Source organism: Asterias amurensis, chromosome 8 (assembly GCF_032118995.1).
Source record: "Asterias amurensis chromosome 8, ASM3211899v1".
In the NCBI taxonomy this organism is placed as follows: Eukaryota; Metazoa; Echinodermata; class Asteroidea; order Forcipulatida; family Asteriidae; genus Asterias; species Asterias amurensis.
In genome coordinates, this window is record NC_092655.1 from 21,790,447 (window position 1) to 21,806,426 (window position 15,980).

Genomic DNA, 15,980 nt, shown 5'->3' on the forward strand with positions numbered 1-15,980 from the left:
TAGAGGAATAATACCCGACTAATAATTTATGTTTCAGAGTAACCAGTATCTCTTAGTTTGGCTTGAACACACTTACAAAAAGTACAAACAAGTTTTTTTTTAGCCCTAACTTTGACTTTATGTTTGATTGGTTGGTCTTTTCAAGGGGTGTACAACCAACCTTGGGCACAAGGTTGTTAAGATTGAAGATATTGTTCACAGATGTGCTCATAACTTCAAGATGGTATAAAGATGGTCATGGTGGAAAACTTTACTTGAAATAGACATGTATTTGCCTTAAATGCTATTAGTTTTTGAAAAATGGATATGAGTAAAAAAAAACAATGATTTTTTTGTAAGACTATTTTTTCTTGATAATGTTCTTTTAAAAATATATATTTTTTAAATGACCAGAGTCAACAAACGACTCGTTTTGGTTGATCGCATCACATATTATGTGACATGTACAATGTACCAAACAGGTTGATTGTTTTCTAGACTTTCTTAGTCCTATTGTTTTAAAATTTCATTTTTTTATTTTTTTATTTGTCCATACAACTGTACCTGCTTAGTTTTAGACTAGTGCCCTTTTTCAGTGCCCTTGAGCATGTCAACATGATTAAAGTGCTACTAAAGCCATTGGACCCTTTCGGTTCAGAAAAAAAAGAAAAAGTATACAGATTTACAAATAACTTACAGGGTTTACAGAAGGCAATGGTGAAAGACTTCTCTTGAAATATTATTCCATGAAATGCTTTACTTTTTGAGAAAACAGCAAAACAATATAAATTCTCGTTAACGAGAATTACGCATTTATTTTAAACACATGTCATGACACGGCGAAACGCGCGGAAACAAGGGTGGGTTTTTCCGTTGTTTTCTCCCGACTCCGATGACCGATTGAGCCTAAATTTTCACAGGTTTGTTATTTGATATAGAAGTTGTGGTACACAAAGTGTGGGCCTTGGACAACACTGTTTACCGAAAAGGTCCAATGGCTTTAAGCGTTTGGTAATATTGTTGTTACTATGTGGGTCGACTTAAAGGTGCATTTATATAAAAGAGCTCTTTTCTCCCTGTATTTAACATATGCTTAAATTCTCAAACTGTTTTGCACCAAATGTTTGTTTTAAGTCAAAGATAATGATTAATTGGTCATTAAATATTTTCGTTTTCCTGTCTTTGTCCAAACTGTCCGTCCGTTTACTGTTGAGTTTCTTCTGGTTTTATTTGTCCTTGTTAGGCACTTCACTACAAGCTTCGGCTTCTAGAAGAAGCCTCTTCCTTCGTCTGCTCTCTTTCACACTTACTACAACTTCTTATTATTTATAGCAATTTCCTGCATTTGCATTGTTCAAAAGGGTTTTTTCTTCTTCAAGGAAGTATGGAAATAAAAGTGTGTTTGAATTGAATGGGAGACTTAGGAACGCTAGGTGGCAGCAGACTTACCAGGTAAAAATTGTTTACGTAGTTCTGAGCATGCGCACATTGCCAAGAACAATGGATTTTACCTGGTAAGTCTGCTGCCACCAAGCGTCCCAAAAGTTCCCCATTGAATGTAGGTCAGTCTTTGTAAATGCCTTTTCTGCCTTGTCTAAAGGTCATCATGCCTGTTTTACACCCTCAATATTTAAAGTGTGGTCTACAAACAACATATCAGGTTCTTGATTCCTTCTTCCATTCACAGGGAGAAGGCACTCTACGGAAACCTCATCTTGAAGAAAGGAGTGATATCCTCCGGTCAGTGATCCTTCACCTTTACACTTGGGGACTATTTAATGACAGAGTCGATACCTCTTGTGGTGGTTTGTGGCATGCCACATTAGCTTGTAGGACAAGCTGTAAGTAATCCACGACCCGGGTCCGTAGAGATATGAATTTGATATACAATGCAGATTCGTTACAAAGTCAAAAGATCAGGATAGAACTACATACAATTGGTGTTTAAAGGGGAAATACACCTTTAGTAATTGGAACTATTCAATTATTCATATTATTATTACTATTATTTTTTTGACTTCAAATTTAACATCTGTTCATTTTAATTTTTTTTTTAAATAAATGTGGATACTTAACTGTGTATATTTCATTTCAAAAGGTGGTCGCGCTTTTGAGATATTGATGAAAATTGAGAGCGGTTATGTCCACGTAGGGGAACGATTCGTAATTGGAAGACAGGAATTGGGACTTTAACTTAATTTGGGGATCAAACTGACATGTTTTTCCATGACCACAGAACTTCCAAGTGAAATGATTCTTAAAATGCTTTATATAATCAAATGGTGCTGTAATACCAAGACAGTTTTTATTGCCTTTAATTTAAGAGTAACTACCAAATGTTTACATTCCCTTTAATGATAGATCAACACAAGAGAACACCATTTATTGAAAGGTATTGCTTTTACATCAAATTGTAATTATTTATCATGTTATATCTTTAAGAGAAAGTTGTTTTACTATTGGTTTTTTGGTTCAAGTTCGGTTCTAGTAGATTTTTCTTTTTCGGTTCAAACCCCAAAACTATTTAAAAAAAATTACTCAGTCAGTTTCCCTTGTGATGTTACTTGATACAATTGGTTTTTGAAACAGATTTGTTTCTATTATTGTTTCCCTTTGCACACTGATGTGAATTAACAGTCATGTCTGTTAAACCAGACAGATACCTGATTATTTTAAATTGGTATCATTTCAGTTGGAATGAAATAAGTATGATAAAAAACCTGAAAGAGACCTTTTGTTAGGAAGACCACTTGGACAAACAGTTGTTACTTTTAACACAACATTTTGTTTTGGAGCCTTTTTTAATTTAAAGTTCTTGACAGTCTGATTGATTTTTTCAATTGTTGACTTGTCTTGTAACCACAAACACATCATCTCAGAAGAAACGTGATTATTGTCAACAAGTTCTCATTGGTTTTTGGTCTGAGGTTTCGTCGGGGTAGTTTATTGCCAGACAAGAGCGGAAATAGAAGTTTAAATTGTTGAAGCAGCGCCTCGTAAGGAGGTCTGACCTCAACACACACCTCGGAGGTTAGCGTCTCTGTCTTGTAGATGGTTAAAGAAGTCAATGACTAAGAAGGTATCATACCCAAGAGGTCAAGCCGATAAAAAACTGATCATGATGTAAAGTAATCCACCTGTTTCAATCAGTTTAAATGGCCAAGCCCATGGATATTTAGGCTGTGTGATATGAACAGTTAATTGGTAGAGCTTTTCTTGGCAGACTTTTAGTAGGAGTGCCAGGTTTATTGCCAATGACAATTTTATAGATTTGGTCAGTTTTCTTGCCTGGGGGCTGCAAGTCTACCAAAGCTGGGCGTCTCGGTTTTTAAAGCCAAGCACTTGAATAGGGTGATTGTAATCGGTTGGGTACAAGTTTACTCCTCGCAATATGGTTTTTATCATCTCAAGTCAAAACCACAGTCGGTGGCAGGTGTATGTTGCACTACATCAAGGGTGTGTTTTACCTGTGTGACTCCATCTGATTACGGGAGTTTGAGAGTCTTTGAAGTACCGAGGTTTGGTCAGGTGTAGATGAAACCTAATTGTAACCATTTGGTGTAAACTACCCACCCTGCTGCGTCTTGGATAAAGGTACCATTCAACACAAGGTCATGGTGTTGGGTGTAATGCCTATGGCACTGTCATGTTCAAGAGACTCCTTGTGTTTTGTGGGTCATCGGACCCTACCCTGATGTTTCTCAAACCCAACCCTATCATTATTGTGGAGGCATGGGTAGGAGGTCGAGATGAGGTCATCGTGAGAAGAAGTTGGTCAGAGTTTGCTTGAGGGGTACGAGATGATCAATTGGAGTCTGCTAACCCCAGCTGTGAGGTTATGTCTTAGCGGAGTCTTAGGCACCCCCCTCCACCCTACCTTCATGGGGGATCACAGACAAGGGAGTGGGTTGGATCGGAGCGTATATTACAATTTCTCATTCTGAGCCTAATACATACTCCGTTTGTTGTGGGCTCTTGAGCTGTCAACTTCCTCTGATATTGAGACCCGAACCTCCTCCAGGTTCACCTTGCGGCAATGTTGACACTATCGACAGGGTGCATTGAGACGACAACAAAGGCCCGAGTCTAGGTTAAGTAGTGTTTGAATTGTACTCTAATGCCAAGTGTACCTGAGGCTCAGTATGTTGTATGACACAACGGAAAGGGTTAGCATAAGGTAACGTTAATCTTGGAGTAAGGAATTAGCATCCCGCAGGGCGAGCTGGATTTCTGGCTGGGTTTCCGATAACTAATATTGAGACTTCTCGGAATATATTTCATTGGAGGTCTGTCTGGTGGTAACAAATAGAACTAGGCAGGTTAAAAACATTGTTGGAAAGTATTGTATTGGAAAAAGGGAAAGTGGTTAATGCCCACGTGCTGATGAGGAGTTACTTGAGTTAAGAAACCTACTGGGTTTTCTTGGTATATCTTAGTCAGAGAGTGGGAGATTTATTTTTGTCTTCAATCGGTGTTGGAGTTAAGAGATGAGGGGCATTGACCTACACCTGTTGCCCAATGAGTCCATGGATTGTTTAGGCTGCACGTGGGTCGTAAAAAATATCAGACTTAAAATTATTGCACTGTTATTTTAAGAATGACTAGTCTCAGACGACTTGTAGATTTCAAGGAAATTCTTTGTCTTTGCTTCTATTGTTTACGGATTAACGTTACCTCTGACCCACAAGAAAGTTGCGTAGCCACGGTTTTGTGTTTCCATTGTAGCTTTTGTGAGCTTTAGGGCCCAATTTCATAGAAGTGTTTAACCACAATAAGTAGCTAAGCACAATCAAATTTTGTTCACCAGAATAGGGTTACCAGCCAAACTACCATGTCACATGTACAATTTGTAAATGGTATCCTGCTAGTTTCTGCTAAGAAGAAAATTGTTAAGCAATATTGTCTGCTTAAAGCAGCTCTATGAAAATCGGCCCAGGTCTTTTGTATTTATTTACATGCTTGATTTCCATTTCTGTTCTTTTGAAAAACTAATTTGATAAAACCAATTCTCTTGGTAGAATAATTTTGTTCAGTTAACCATTTAGCCACTGGACCGCCCAGCCGCCTATCGATATACTGTATGTGGTAGGAGGAAACCTTTCTAGCTTGTGTTTGTAGAAAAAAAGGAACATCAAAAGAATCCTCGATAGTCATTATTAAGCTAATGAAGCTAATGATGATGAAATAATTTAGCTCTTACCCCAACAAAACGCTCATTAGTAAACACAAAGGAAACTGTATTTATTCATCATTCATGATAATATTGTCGAAAACTCATGCCTTCGCATTTAATCAGTATAATAATTGAGTCAGATAAAAGCCTAGAAAAGCTATTGTGTCCATTTTATCCTTACAAACAAATGTTCGCCATAAAAATTACCGTAGCCGTTTAACGAGAGACATTTATTGTTCTCATGCGAACTTGTACTTTTATACAAATATCAAGGTTCAAATTGTGCATAAAAAGTTAAGCTGTGGCTATCTTTTAAAATTTGAACTACGATTCCAGTAATTAACTGCAAGAATCTTGTGATATGTTAGTTTTCAGCAAACTCGGGCGGTGCAGGGACTACAGGGTTAATCATCCATCTAATTTAATGGAACATGGGTTCGGTTTATTTTTTATTTTGCTATTTTTGTCCTGGATGTGTGCTAGGTCTTGCTGGAAAATATATTCCTATCAAGATTCTGTGCAAAAAAACTCACAAGTAAAAGGGAGTTGAAAATTGAAACATATAACATTTAAAGTCAATTGAATAATATTTGCTATATTAAGCGTAGCAGTTATTTTTACAAGTTTTGTCAATCCATGATGCAATAAATTATATTTTGTAAAATAACTTATAAGAAACAGTATTTTGTATTCATAAATTCAATGCAGAAATAAATGATTAAAATGTTATAATTTTTTTTAATAACTCTGCTTGGAAGCTTCTTTTTATTCATATTCCATCAGGTATATTATCATGTAATACACCCTTGTGGTTTATTATGTGATAGCTGAAATAAAAAGTTGCATTCCCTTAAAGGGAAGGTACACGTTTGGTAATTACTCAAAACGAATATTAACTTAAAAACTTACTTGGGCGAGCATACGAGCGCTGTTGATATTATAAAACATTGTGAGAAATGGCTCCCTCTGAAGTAATGTAGTTTTTGAGAAAGAGGTTATTTCTATCTCAATTAACTATTTGAAATCACACAAATTCGTCCAACAAGGGTGTTTTTTCTTTCATCATTTTCTCCCAGCTTCGATGACCAATTGAGCCCAAATTTTCACAGGCTTGTTATTTTTTGGTTATGATGGGATACACCTAGTAAGAAGACTGGTTTGACAATTACCAAACGTGCACCCTCCCTTCAAAACCAAAACTTCATTCCTTGTCTTCTCTCCATTGGGTTCTTGGCTAGTACAGTGATTGAATTCACTTTTCTGATTTCACAACCAGAATAAATGAAATTACACAATTTATAAGTACACTTTCTCACTTTTCAAATCTTATTTATGCGATGATGAAATAGTTACTAGCAAGTTATTTGGGTCTTTATATCTGGCGTGATATTTGGTCCTTGGAGAAAAGTAGGAACATGTTACAGAGTACAAGGGCTGACCTAAATGATGTAAGTTTTAATGAATAGACAATTAGTACAAATTTTGGTGATTTTTATGAGGAAAAAAAAGAAGGATGATGAATATCCTGCCTGCTAAATAGTTATAATTGTCCATCTTTGTTTACTTGCAGAGGAAAACAAAATAATAACACATAACACTAGGAATACTTTCATAAAAAGACGGGGCAACTTTGGGGGTGGATAACTTCATTTGCCTCTTGTGCAATAGGGAAGAAGAACCCTCAAGCTTTCATGATTAACTCAATGTGCTTCACCCCAAGAGGGCGCTTCACTAAAATGAAAAGCCAATTTGGATTGGTCTACAATATATCTAAATACAAGTGGTGTTGAGTTGAATTGAATGGCAGAAGCAATGAGTTAACATTAGTTGTATATCTTGCATTGATTAACTCATTAAAGGAACACGTTGCCTTGGATCGGTCGAGTTGGTCTTTGAAAAGCGTTTGTAACCGTTTTTTTATAAAATGCATATGGGTAGAAAGATGTTGTAAAAGTAGAATACAATGATCCACACAAACATGCCTCGAAATTGCGTGGTTTTTCTTTTACCTTGTCGACTAACACGTCGGCCATTTATGGGGGTCAAAATTTTGACTCCCATAAATGGCCGACCATGTTAGTTCGCACAGTAGAAGGAAAACCACGCAATTTCGAGGCAAACTTGTGTGGATCATTGTATTCTACTTTTAAAACATCTTTCCAACCATATGCATTTTATAAAAAACGGTTACAAACGCTTTTGTTTTGACCAACTCGTCCGATCCAAGGCAACGTGTTCCTTTAAATGTCCAGGTCGACATGTTTGATATGTTTTATGTATTCCAAAAGTGCCATTATCGTATATGTACGATAAATTTTCATGTACTCAAAAAGTGTCATATATATATGATCCATTGAGGGCATTATCACTCAAGATACACTATTGACTTTGGGATGTACTGAAGCAACAAAAATAAGCAAGATTTTGGTAAGACAGACTTATTGATATATTTTTTTACACAGAATTTTGATAAATGTCGCCAAAGAAAGCGGGCACTAAAATAGTTAATTAATATTAGTTAGTGTTTCTTGGTTAGTGTATCTTTTGGCTCTTTCCTTAGCTGTACCAATCCAAGAAGAGCAATGAGAAGGAACACATGACGAGAAAAAACAAGATCCAAACTCGGAAGCCAGCGTTATTCTTGATCGCCTGGAAGCAAAAAAAGAATAATTACCCAAGAATTAGGGATAAAAATACTTCAAGAGATTCAGAATTTTTTTTTAAATGTTACAAAACTATACACCAATCCAGGCGCTGCGGTGTACCTGTGCCTAGTTTTGTGCACAAGGACACGAGAAAATCGTTTTCCTTTTCACTTTTTATGGAAATTGAATGTCATCCTCGACAATCTATGCAATTTCCCTGACATGGCTGCATGATCATACGATTTACTACATTCTTGATAAAATATTTAAAATTAATAAGAAGGTAAATACTAAAATTCTGATAAAATACCTTGCCGATGTACGCATTGAACTAGTGACTATATGCAGTTTCCAGGTCTGAGACCCTTAAACTCACTAAGACATGCACCGTTTTCAAGATAATTCGGTTTCTATTTAGTTGCAATTATTTGTGGTCAGTGATCTACATTGGTATATCATGATGTCCTGTCAAGGAAATTGTGTAAGTCGTTGAGGAAAACATTTAATTTCCATGTCTTTGCGCACAAAACTAGGCGATGCCCAGCACTATGCGTGCCCGGATTGATGTATAGCCAGGTTCGAGTTATAGGCTTCAGTAGCGGCTATGGCTGGGTCACAGAACAGTCCTATTCATCAGGAATTGCAATCACAAGGTTGTAGGTTCGAATCCCAGAGCTAACCGGTGATTTCATAATGACTAGAATAAGTATTGTTGTCTAGTTACTGAATCACAATTTCTTGGTTTGTGCAATTCATAATCATTCATAATTTTGTGGGAATATGCCGAGTTCATAGATCATCTAAACAAACAAACAAACAAACAAACAAACTGTTTAATCGCTACAGTCAACAGCAAAAGCCAAAGTCGCTTGACTTGGACGCAACCTTTCATGGTTTTCTTTCTTACCGCTCTGATGTCTTCATTTCCTTCGATGATATTCTCTGTTGTTGCGACGACGGTGTCCGCTATCATGTCTATTTCACCTTCCTGGAGGAATTAATCAAACAAATCAAACTTTGAAGATGGGTGGTGAAAAGGAATGGATGATGGTGAAAGGGTGATGGTGAAAGGGACGGGTTGATGGTGAAAGGGACTTGTAGATGGTGAAACGGATTGGTAGAGGGTGAAAGGGATTGGTAGATGGTGAAAGGAATTTGTAGATGGTGAAAGGGAATCGTAGATGGTGAAAGAAATTTGCAGTTGGTGAAAGGGAATTGTAGATGGTGAAAGGGAATTGTAGATGGTGAAAGGGAATCGTAGATGGTGAAAGAAATTTGCAGTTGGTGAAAGGGAATTGTAGATGGTGAAAGGAATTTGTAGACGGTGAAAGGGAATTGTAGATGGTGAAAGGGAATTGTAGATGGTGAAAGGGAATAGTAGATGGTGAAAGGGAGATGGTGAAAGCGACTGGTTGATGGTGAAAGGAACTTGTAGATGGTGAAAGGAACTTCTAGATGGTGAAAGGAACTTCTAGATGGTGAAAGGGAAATGGTGAAAGGAATTTGTAGATGGTGAAAGGGATTTGTAGATGGTGAAAGGAATTTGTAAATGGTGAAAGGGATTTGTAGATGGTGAAAGGGATTTGTAGATGGTGAAAGGAACTTGTTGATGGTGAAAGGGAGATGGTGAAAAAAACTTGTAGATGGTGAAAAGGACTTGTAGATGGTGAAAGGAATTTGTAGATGTTTAACCAAAATTGTAGATGGAGAAAGGGAAATGGTGAAAGGAATTTGTAGATGGTGAAAGGGACTTGTAGATTGTGAAATGAACTTATAGATGGTGAAAAAGTGACGTGGGTGGGCTCATATATGACTGATAACCAACACTCTCTGAAGAAAAAAAGAAAAAAAATTAATCAAGTTATTAGGAAGTTTTCTGTCAAGAGCTTGGATCCGTTGGGGTACAAACCCAATAAACAAGATAACAAGATTGTTTTTTACCTGTTGGAGAACTTTGTCGGCAAATATCTCCTGTAGTTTGGTGATTTCAACCACTTTGCCCTCTATCTGCCTGGGATCAAATGGGATTCAATCAGATTAGTTAAGATTAAAGGAGAATGGGGTGTCATGGCGGAGTAGCCAAGAGCACTGGGCTCAGGTTCTGGTGTTCCTGATCAGAGTGTGGGTTTGTGTCCCGGTCATGACACTACTGTTATTAATCGGATAACAATTAAAGAAAATGTACATCAAAAAGAGATAAAATCAATTTTCTCACCATAGAATTTTCATACACAAAAACTTGGCTATGTAGATAATTTTTGCAATGTTCGACGGTGCCAGTCAGAAGCCATTCAACCTGTAACTGCCAGACAGCCAGGGATCACACCCAGCGCTGGGCACCCACACACGACAAAGATATAAGGTGATCCCCTGGCTGCTGCTTCTGACTGGCACCCACGAACAAAGATATCTAAAATAGTGAGATGGACAAAATAGGGCTTGATAGCTCGGTTGGAGGAGCGCTAGCAGGTTGTTGGTTCAAATCCCGCTCAAGTAAATGTTTTCCTTGTTCAACCTAATTTTTGTATCTCTTTACAAATTTCCACTATTACTATTATACCAAAATTGAACTCTTACAAAGGGCTGGGGGTCATTCTAAGATTTGATAGAAGTAGGTTTTTAGCTCTTACAATCAGACTTCATCTTACCTCACTTCATCTACCAAGCAGTTCATTTCATTGAATAGTCTCTTGTTTTCCTCTTCAAACTGAAAAAAAAAAAAAAAACCATTTAAAAGTTACAGCTGTTTATATGATAGAGTGCATTTCAGGGGAATGAGGATTGTCAAGCTAGGCAATAGCACTAAAGTTTGACTCCATGACAATAGAGGGCGCTATTTAGTTTATCCAGTCAAATGTTTTCAAATCCAAGAACCTGATGTAAATGGTGTCACTCTTTGCAGTGACAATTTTTTTTTGTGGGGGAAGGGGGTTAAAATGATGTTAACAAACTGTCTACTAAAATAAATCAAATATAGCTTGGAATTGAATACCCATTTTAATGAGTGATATTTGGCCACATTTTAACAAAAACAAAAAACTAAAACAAAAAATCAAATGAAATTTAGTACCATTTGCATTTCTTCGGGTGAAAACTCCTCCTCTTCTTCTACCTGCTGATTGGACGATTCTAGGTCGTGTGACAAGGGATCTGAAAATTAAATCAGAAAGCAAGTTATTAAAAAGTAGAGGAATGGAAATATTTTGAACTTTTCCCGATAATTATTAAACCTTCCCCTCAGGGAGTGTATTTTTTTTTACAGTAGGGGTTAATTTATTTTACACTGGACCACAGGCCTGATTTTACTGTCGAGGCCAGTAAACTATGACCAGACAAGTCTGGCGGTCTTGTCTTTATCGGGTTGAAGAATAATACATGTCGTGTGCCTCACTATACTCAACAAATTATGAATGTTGACTTTAAGTAATGTAAACAAAGAGACAATTGAGATGAACCTTAAAAATGATCCACTAAAAGCTAAAGTAGTAGTCCCGGCCAATTTTCTACCTTCCGCCCAGGTAGTAGTTAAAAAGCAGGACTGTTCTTTTTAGAACCTGAGAAGTCTCCCGAATTCTGAAAATCTACTCTGCGGTAGCAGAATATAAAGCCAGACATTTCTCTAAAGAACAAAGTCTACCTGGCAAGTAGATACACATAGGTGTTACAGCAAATCAAATAAATATTGATACCTCACCATTCAATGCCTCAAGTCCCATTGAGATAAATCTTCTCTTAAATGTCTTAGTGCAATAAAAAAAAAAAAATAAAAAAAAAAGGAAAACAGTCAGGAGTCAGGAAGTTTTCTCATTTTGATTCTGCAGCTGATTTCAAGAAACGCTGGGATTAATCTTGTCTCAAGTTGGGACGAGTGACTAGTCCCAACTTAGGATGGGTTCAATGCGTTCTCTGTCTATGGAACTAAACTCGTCCAAAGTCCTAAGTTAGGAAGAGTTTGGTGAAATCGACGGCTGGTCTTGTAAAATAAATTCTGGTCCAGTAAACATGTGGAGCTACAATCCCTGTGGTCTTGTGGCCTTTTCCTGAATTCCAGCCCTGTTGTAACAGGAATATAATCCACAAACCTTGTTGTTGTTGTTGTTTTGCTGGAGTGCTGGTGGCTGTGGGAAGAGGATGACGCTTTGTTGCAAGAGACGTCTGGCTAGGTTGGAGTCTTGATCTGTAGTACAGAAAAAAGAACTCTTTGATTATTCTTATATTCCTGGGATTAATAAAACATTTACATAATTTTAAGGCTCTGGACACTTTTGGTAATTACTCAAAACATTGAGGTAGAAAAACTTACTTGGTAACAAGCAATAGAGAGCTGTTGATAGTATAAAACATTGCGAGAAAGGGCTCCCTCTGAAGTAACGTAGTAAAAGAGGTAATTTCTCATTCAAATATTAAAATAATTCAGTCCTGAAGCCTTTTTTTATGGGTCTGAAAGCACAGAATTTTATGCAACAGGGGTGTTTTTCTTTTATTATTCTCTTGCAACTTTGATGACCAATTGAGTCAAAATTTTCACAGATTTGTTTTTTTATGCATTTATGTTGAGATACACCAAGTGGGAATAATGGTCTTTGACAATTACCAATGACCAGTGCCTTTAAAGGTAAAGTATATCTTTGTTTTTTGGAATAATCAGATTGTTTAAATCCTACATTAAAGTAGATGTATACAATCAAACTAACTAGAAGCAAACAAGAATGACTGGGGGACTAAAGACACTGGAGGGACACTATTGGTAATTGTCAAAGATCAGTCTTCTCCCTTGATATATCTCAACATATTATGCATAAAATAACAAACCTGTGAACATTTGAGCTCAATTGGTCATCGGAGTTGCATATAATAATGAAAGAAAAAACACCTACATTGTATGTCACACGAAGTTGTGTGCATTTAGATGCTTGATTTCTAGACCTTACAATCAAGTTCTGAGGTCTCAAAATCAAATTCGTGGAAAATTACTTCTTTCTCGAAAACTACGTCACTTCAGAGAGAGCTGTTTTTCACAATATTTTAAACTATCAACCTCAACCCATTACTAGTTACCAAGAAAGGTTTTATGCCAATAATTATTTTGAGTAATTACCAATAGTGTCCACTGCCCTTAACATTTACGCCAGGCAGTGATTTCGCCTGGTAGGGATTCTAATAACACCATAGATGTGTAAATACTCACATTCTCTTCTTGTCCACAACTCGTTTGACTCTTACTGCTATCTGGTCGCTGTATAACTTACACACAGCTGTAAACAAAACAAACATCAAAATAACAAATAATACATATTTAAAACAGGTTCTTTTACAATAGCATAGTATATCAAATCTATTTAATATTTTGTTCTTATGAGTTGAGGCGATGTTATATATTTTTTTGCACCTGTCCAGCTATGAAGGAGGTATTAGGCACATGTTTTTCTGCCCTGCCGCGTCAATACAAAAACGTATCTAAATTTTGCAAAAATGTTGTACCTCAATTTGGCAAAAACGTTGTATCCACACAAAATGCTCTGTGCAAAAACGTTGTATCTTCGAACGTAAGTGTTTTGTGTGTACATCTATTTTAGGCGAGAAACAACATTTTCACAGTTTCAAACTTGTGCATGATGTAGTGCTAGATTAGGAGATACGAAGAATTTGGACTGACGCAATGATTTAACGAACTTGCTCAGTGAGCAGACCCCAAGAGTCAGTTCATTAAACCATTGTGTAAATGTCACCTTTAAGATATTCCTGTAACAGATCGAAAACAGCTTCTCTGTGTAGCTTTACTTGAGCAACCATCGTCTGCTTGAAAACTGAAAAGAGATGATCAATAATTCTTTAAAAGTAATAAGTCAACAAATCAACAATTCTTAGGGCCTTGTCACACCAGGGCCCAACTTCATAGAGCTACATACCCCCATCACACCAACCTTGTTCTCTTTTTTAGAGAGAGGTAATTTCTCATTCAAATAATAAAATACTCTTCGGGCCTGAAGCCTTTTAGTAGGCATCTGAAAGCACACAAATTTGTGCAACAAGAGTGTTTTTTTTCTTTCATTATTCTCTTGCAACTACGATGACCAGTTGAGTCAAAATTTTCACAGATTTGTTATTTTATGCATATGTTGGAATCTACCAAGTGAGAATATTGGTCTTTGACAATCACCAAAGGTGTCCAGTGTCTTTAAGATGAATGAGTGGATTTATCAAGACTTAAGGGGGTGACTGTGGAGGAACATGTATTGTACCTTCATTCTTGAAGACTCTGATGGTATCTGAACAGGTTCTCATAAATTCCTGAGCGTCAGTGTCGATTTGATCCCTCTCTGCATCGGACATTCCACCCACATCGGATATCAAGTGACTGAAGATCAAAAATAAATTCTTTTTTTTTTTCCATTTTTTTTTCTTCAAAGATGATATTCCCGTCAAGGGAACTTGTCAAACTCCCACAAGGAGATATAAACGTCAAGCTGACAGGGCCAATCTCTCTTATACAAACATTGTTTAAACGTCTTATGATTATGAATTGCAAATATCAAGAAATTGTGATTAAGTAACTAGATGACAATATTTATTCTTAGTCATGGTGAAATCTCGGTTAGCTGGGGGATTCTAGTGATTGTGAGTCCTGCAGTCTAACCACTGGACTTAGGGTTAGTTGAGTTAGGAATAGGAAAATACATTTGGGAGGTTGGAATGTAGGTGTGTCTGAACGTATGTGTAGACCTGGGCCCAGGTGAAGGGGCGGGAGGGGTCTGAAAATAAGGATGAAACAGCCAGTTATGGAGTGTTCGTAATTTTATTGTGTTGCCTCACTCACAGTCATCCAGAATATGACTGGGTGAGGGCCACACACAAAACCACATCACTCCCCTATCTGCTGTTCCTCACTGGGGGGTCCAGCATTAGGCTGTTGATAAACTGGTGGGTTAGTGTGAAGGCTCTTAAATTTTTAGGGGGGTGAAAATAAACTACTTATATTTTTATTCTTACAAGGGGGCGGTCCCTACATATGGGTGAAATAATGTAGGCTTGTAATTGGGACTATAGATTTACAAGGGTTACTGAGGTGACACTGACAGGAGGGGAGAGCTACACTCATACCTGGCTTCATTGATATAGTCCTTGCGATGCTCCAATAAGAAATCTTTCAATTTGCTTATCGTGGTAGCCTGGGGAGGAAAAACAAAGGTTTTTAGCAAAATACTTCTTGTTAAAATGTGGAGTGTGAGATACTTTAAAGGAGATTTAGAGAAACTAAATAGGAAGTTGTTTAGAGGTTGCATACTTCTAGAAACTATAAGGCTCCCTGTGAGCCTTATAGGGGTCTAGTATTTTGGGCCTCCGTAACGCTATACGTTTTTCAAATCAGCGTTGATAGGTGAGAGTTTTACGACCGTTAGCCAGCAATAACTGAAGTTTCTTTTGTACTACACTACCAAAACTTTCCCCACATACTCAATATACATTCATAATGCTTGCATTTCCTTTTTGTTGAGTGAATACTGAAATTAAAAAACATTATCAAAAAATGCAATTTTCTGCTCAGTACTCACTGTTGTTTTATAGTTTCTAGAAGTAGACTAGAGGTTGTGTATCAGTTTGGATAACATTACATTTTCTAGAACAAAAGTTATACAATCTAAACTTCTAAATGAAATCATATTTTAATCAATAAAATTTGGGAAATGGGAATAATTATAATCTCATTCAATGAATCAACTGAACTAACTAAAGATTCAATCAAATGTTTTCGCAATGAAGTAAACATCTTTTCCCTTTGAAGCAAAAGAAAATCAACCCAACATTTCCTGCAATGCATGCAAGTAACAAAATTAGTAATTTAAAATGCCAATGTTGCCAGATATTATCAATGATGAGATTGCCAACGTGGCCGCCCGTGCGTGGTAAGATTTGTGATCATGAGATGGAGAAAAGGCGTTGTTTTGGGCCACCATATCAACTTACCACTTCCCTCGCCTTGATCGCAAACTCTGTTCTGTTCTTCGCATGACCCAATATTGAGTTATTCCCCGTCTCTTTAGTTCCACCAAGGCCCTTCTTTCGAGTTCGAACTGTTTTTACAGAAGCTTTAAAAAGTGACGTTATGTCGGCTGCCATCTTGTCTGTCTCTGGAAGAAGAAAACAAATGAACAGCGCCCTCTAGCGCGCTTTCAATAAATGAG

General features: G+C 37.0%; 2 protein-coding genes across 2 annotated transcripts in view; one reads left to right on the forward strand and one right to left on the reverse strand.

Moving 5' to 3' along the window:
• LOC139940637 (fucose mutarotase-like) overlaps nucleotides 1–6,632 on the forward strand; it is a 47,157-nt gene extending 40,525 nt beyond the window's left edge. The window contains exon 6 of the mRNA XM_071936986.1: nucleotides 1,667–6,632. Within this exon, the coding sequence (XP_071793087.1) occupies nucleotides 1,667–1,727 (61 nt within the window). The 3' untranslated portion in view covers nucleotides 1,728–6,632. The remainder of the gene's footprint in view (nucleotides 1–1,666) is intronic.
• Nucleotides 6,633–7,316: 684 nt separating this feature from the next.
• LOC139940309 (syntaxin-18-like) lies at nucleotides 7,317–15,923 on the reverse strand. Its single transcript, XM_071936507.1, has 11 exons — nucleotides 15,763–15,923; nucleotides 14,899–14,966; nucleotides 14,040–14,155; nucleotides 13,527–13,604; nucleotides 12,986–13,052; nucleotides 11,880–11,974; nucleotides 10,868–10,947; nucleotides 10,446–10,504; nucleotides 9,739–9,808; nucleotides 8,705–8,785; nucleotides 7,317–7,801 (listed from the first exon to the last, which is right to left on the reverse strand). Exons 1-11 carry the CDS (start codon nucleotides 15,913–15,915, stop codon nucleotides 7,709–7,711), a joined length of 960 nt encoding a protein of 319 aa, XP_071792608.1. The 5' UTR covers nucleotides 15,916–15,923; the 3' UTR covers nucleotides 7,317–7,708.
• Nucleotides 15,924–15,980: the final 57 nt, after the last annotated feature.

Coding starts and splice junctions, on each gene's coding strand:
- LOC139940309 (XM_071936507.1), bottom strand. CDS start 15,915: ATGGCAGCCGACATAACGTCACTTTTTAAAGCTTCTGTAAAAACAGTT. Junction 14,967..15,762: donor CGATCAAGGCGAGGGAAGTG/GTAAGTTGATAT, acceptor TTTCCTCCCCAG/GCTACCACGATAAGCAAATT. Junction 13,605..14,039: donor CAGAGTCTTCAAGAATGAAG/GTACAATACATG, acceptor ATCTCTTTTCAG/TTTTCAAGCAGACGATGGTT.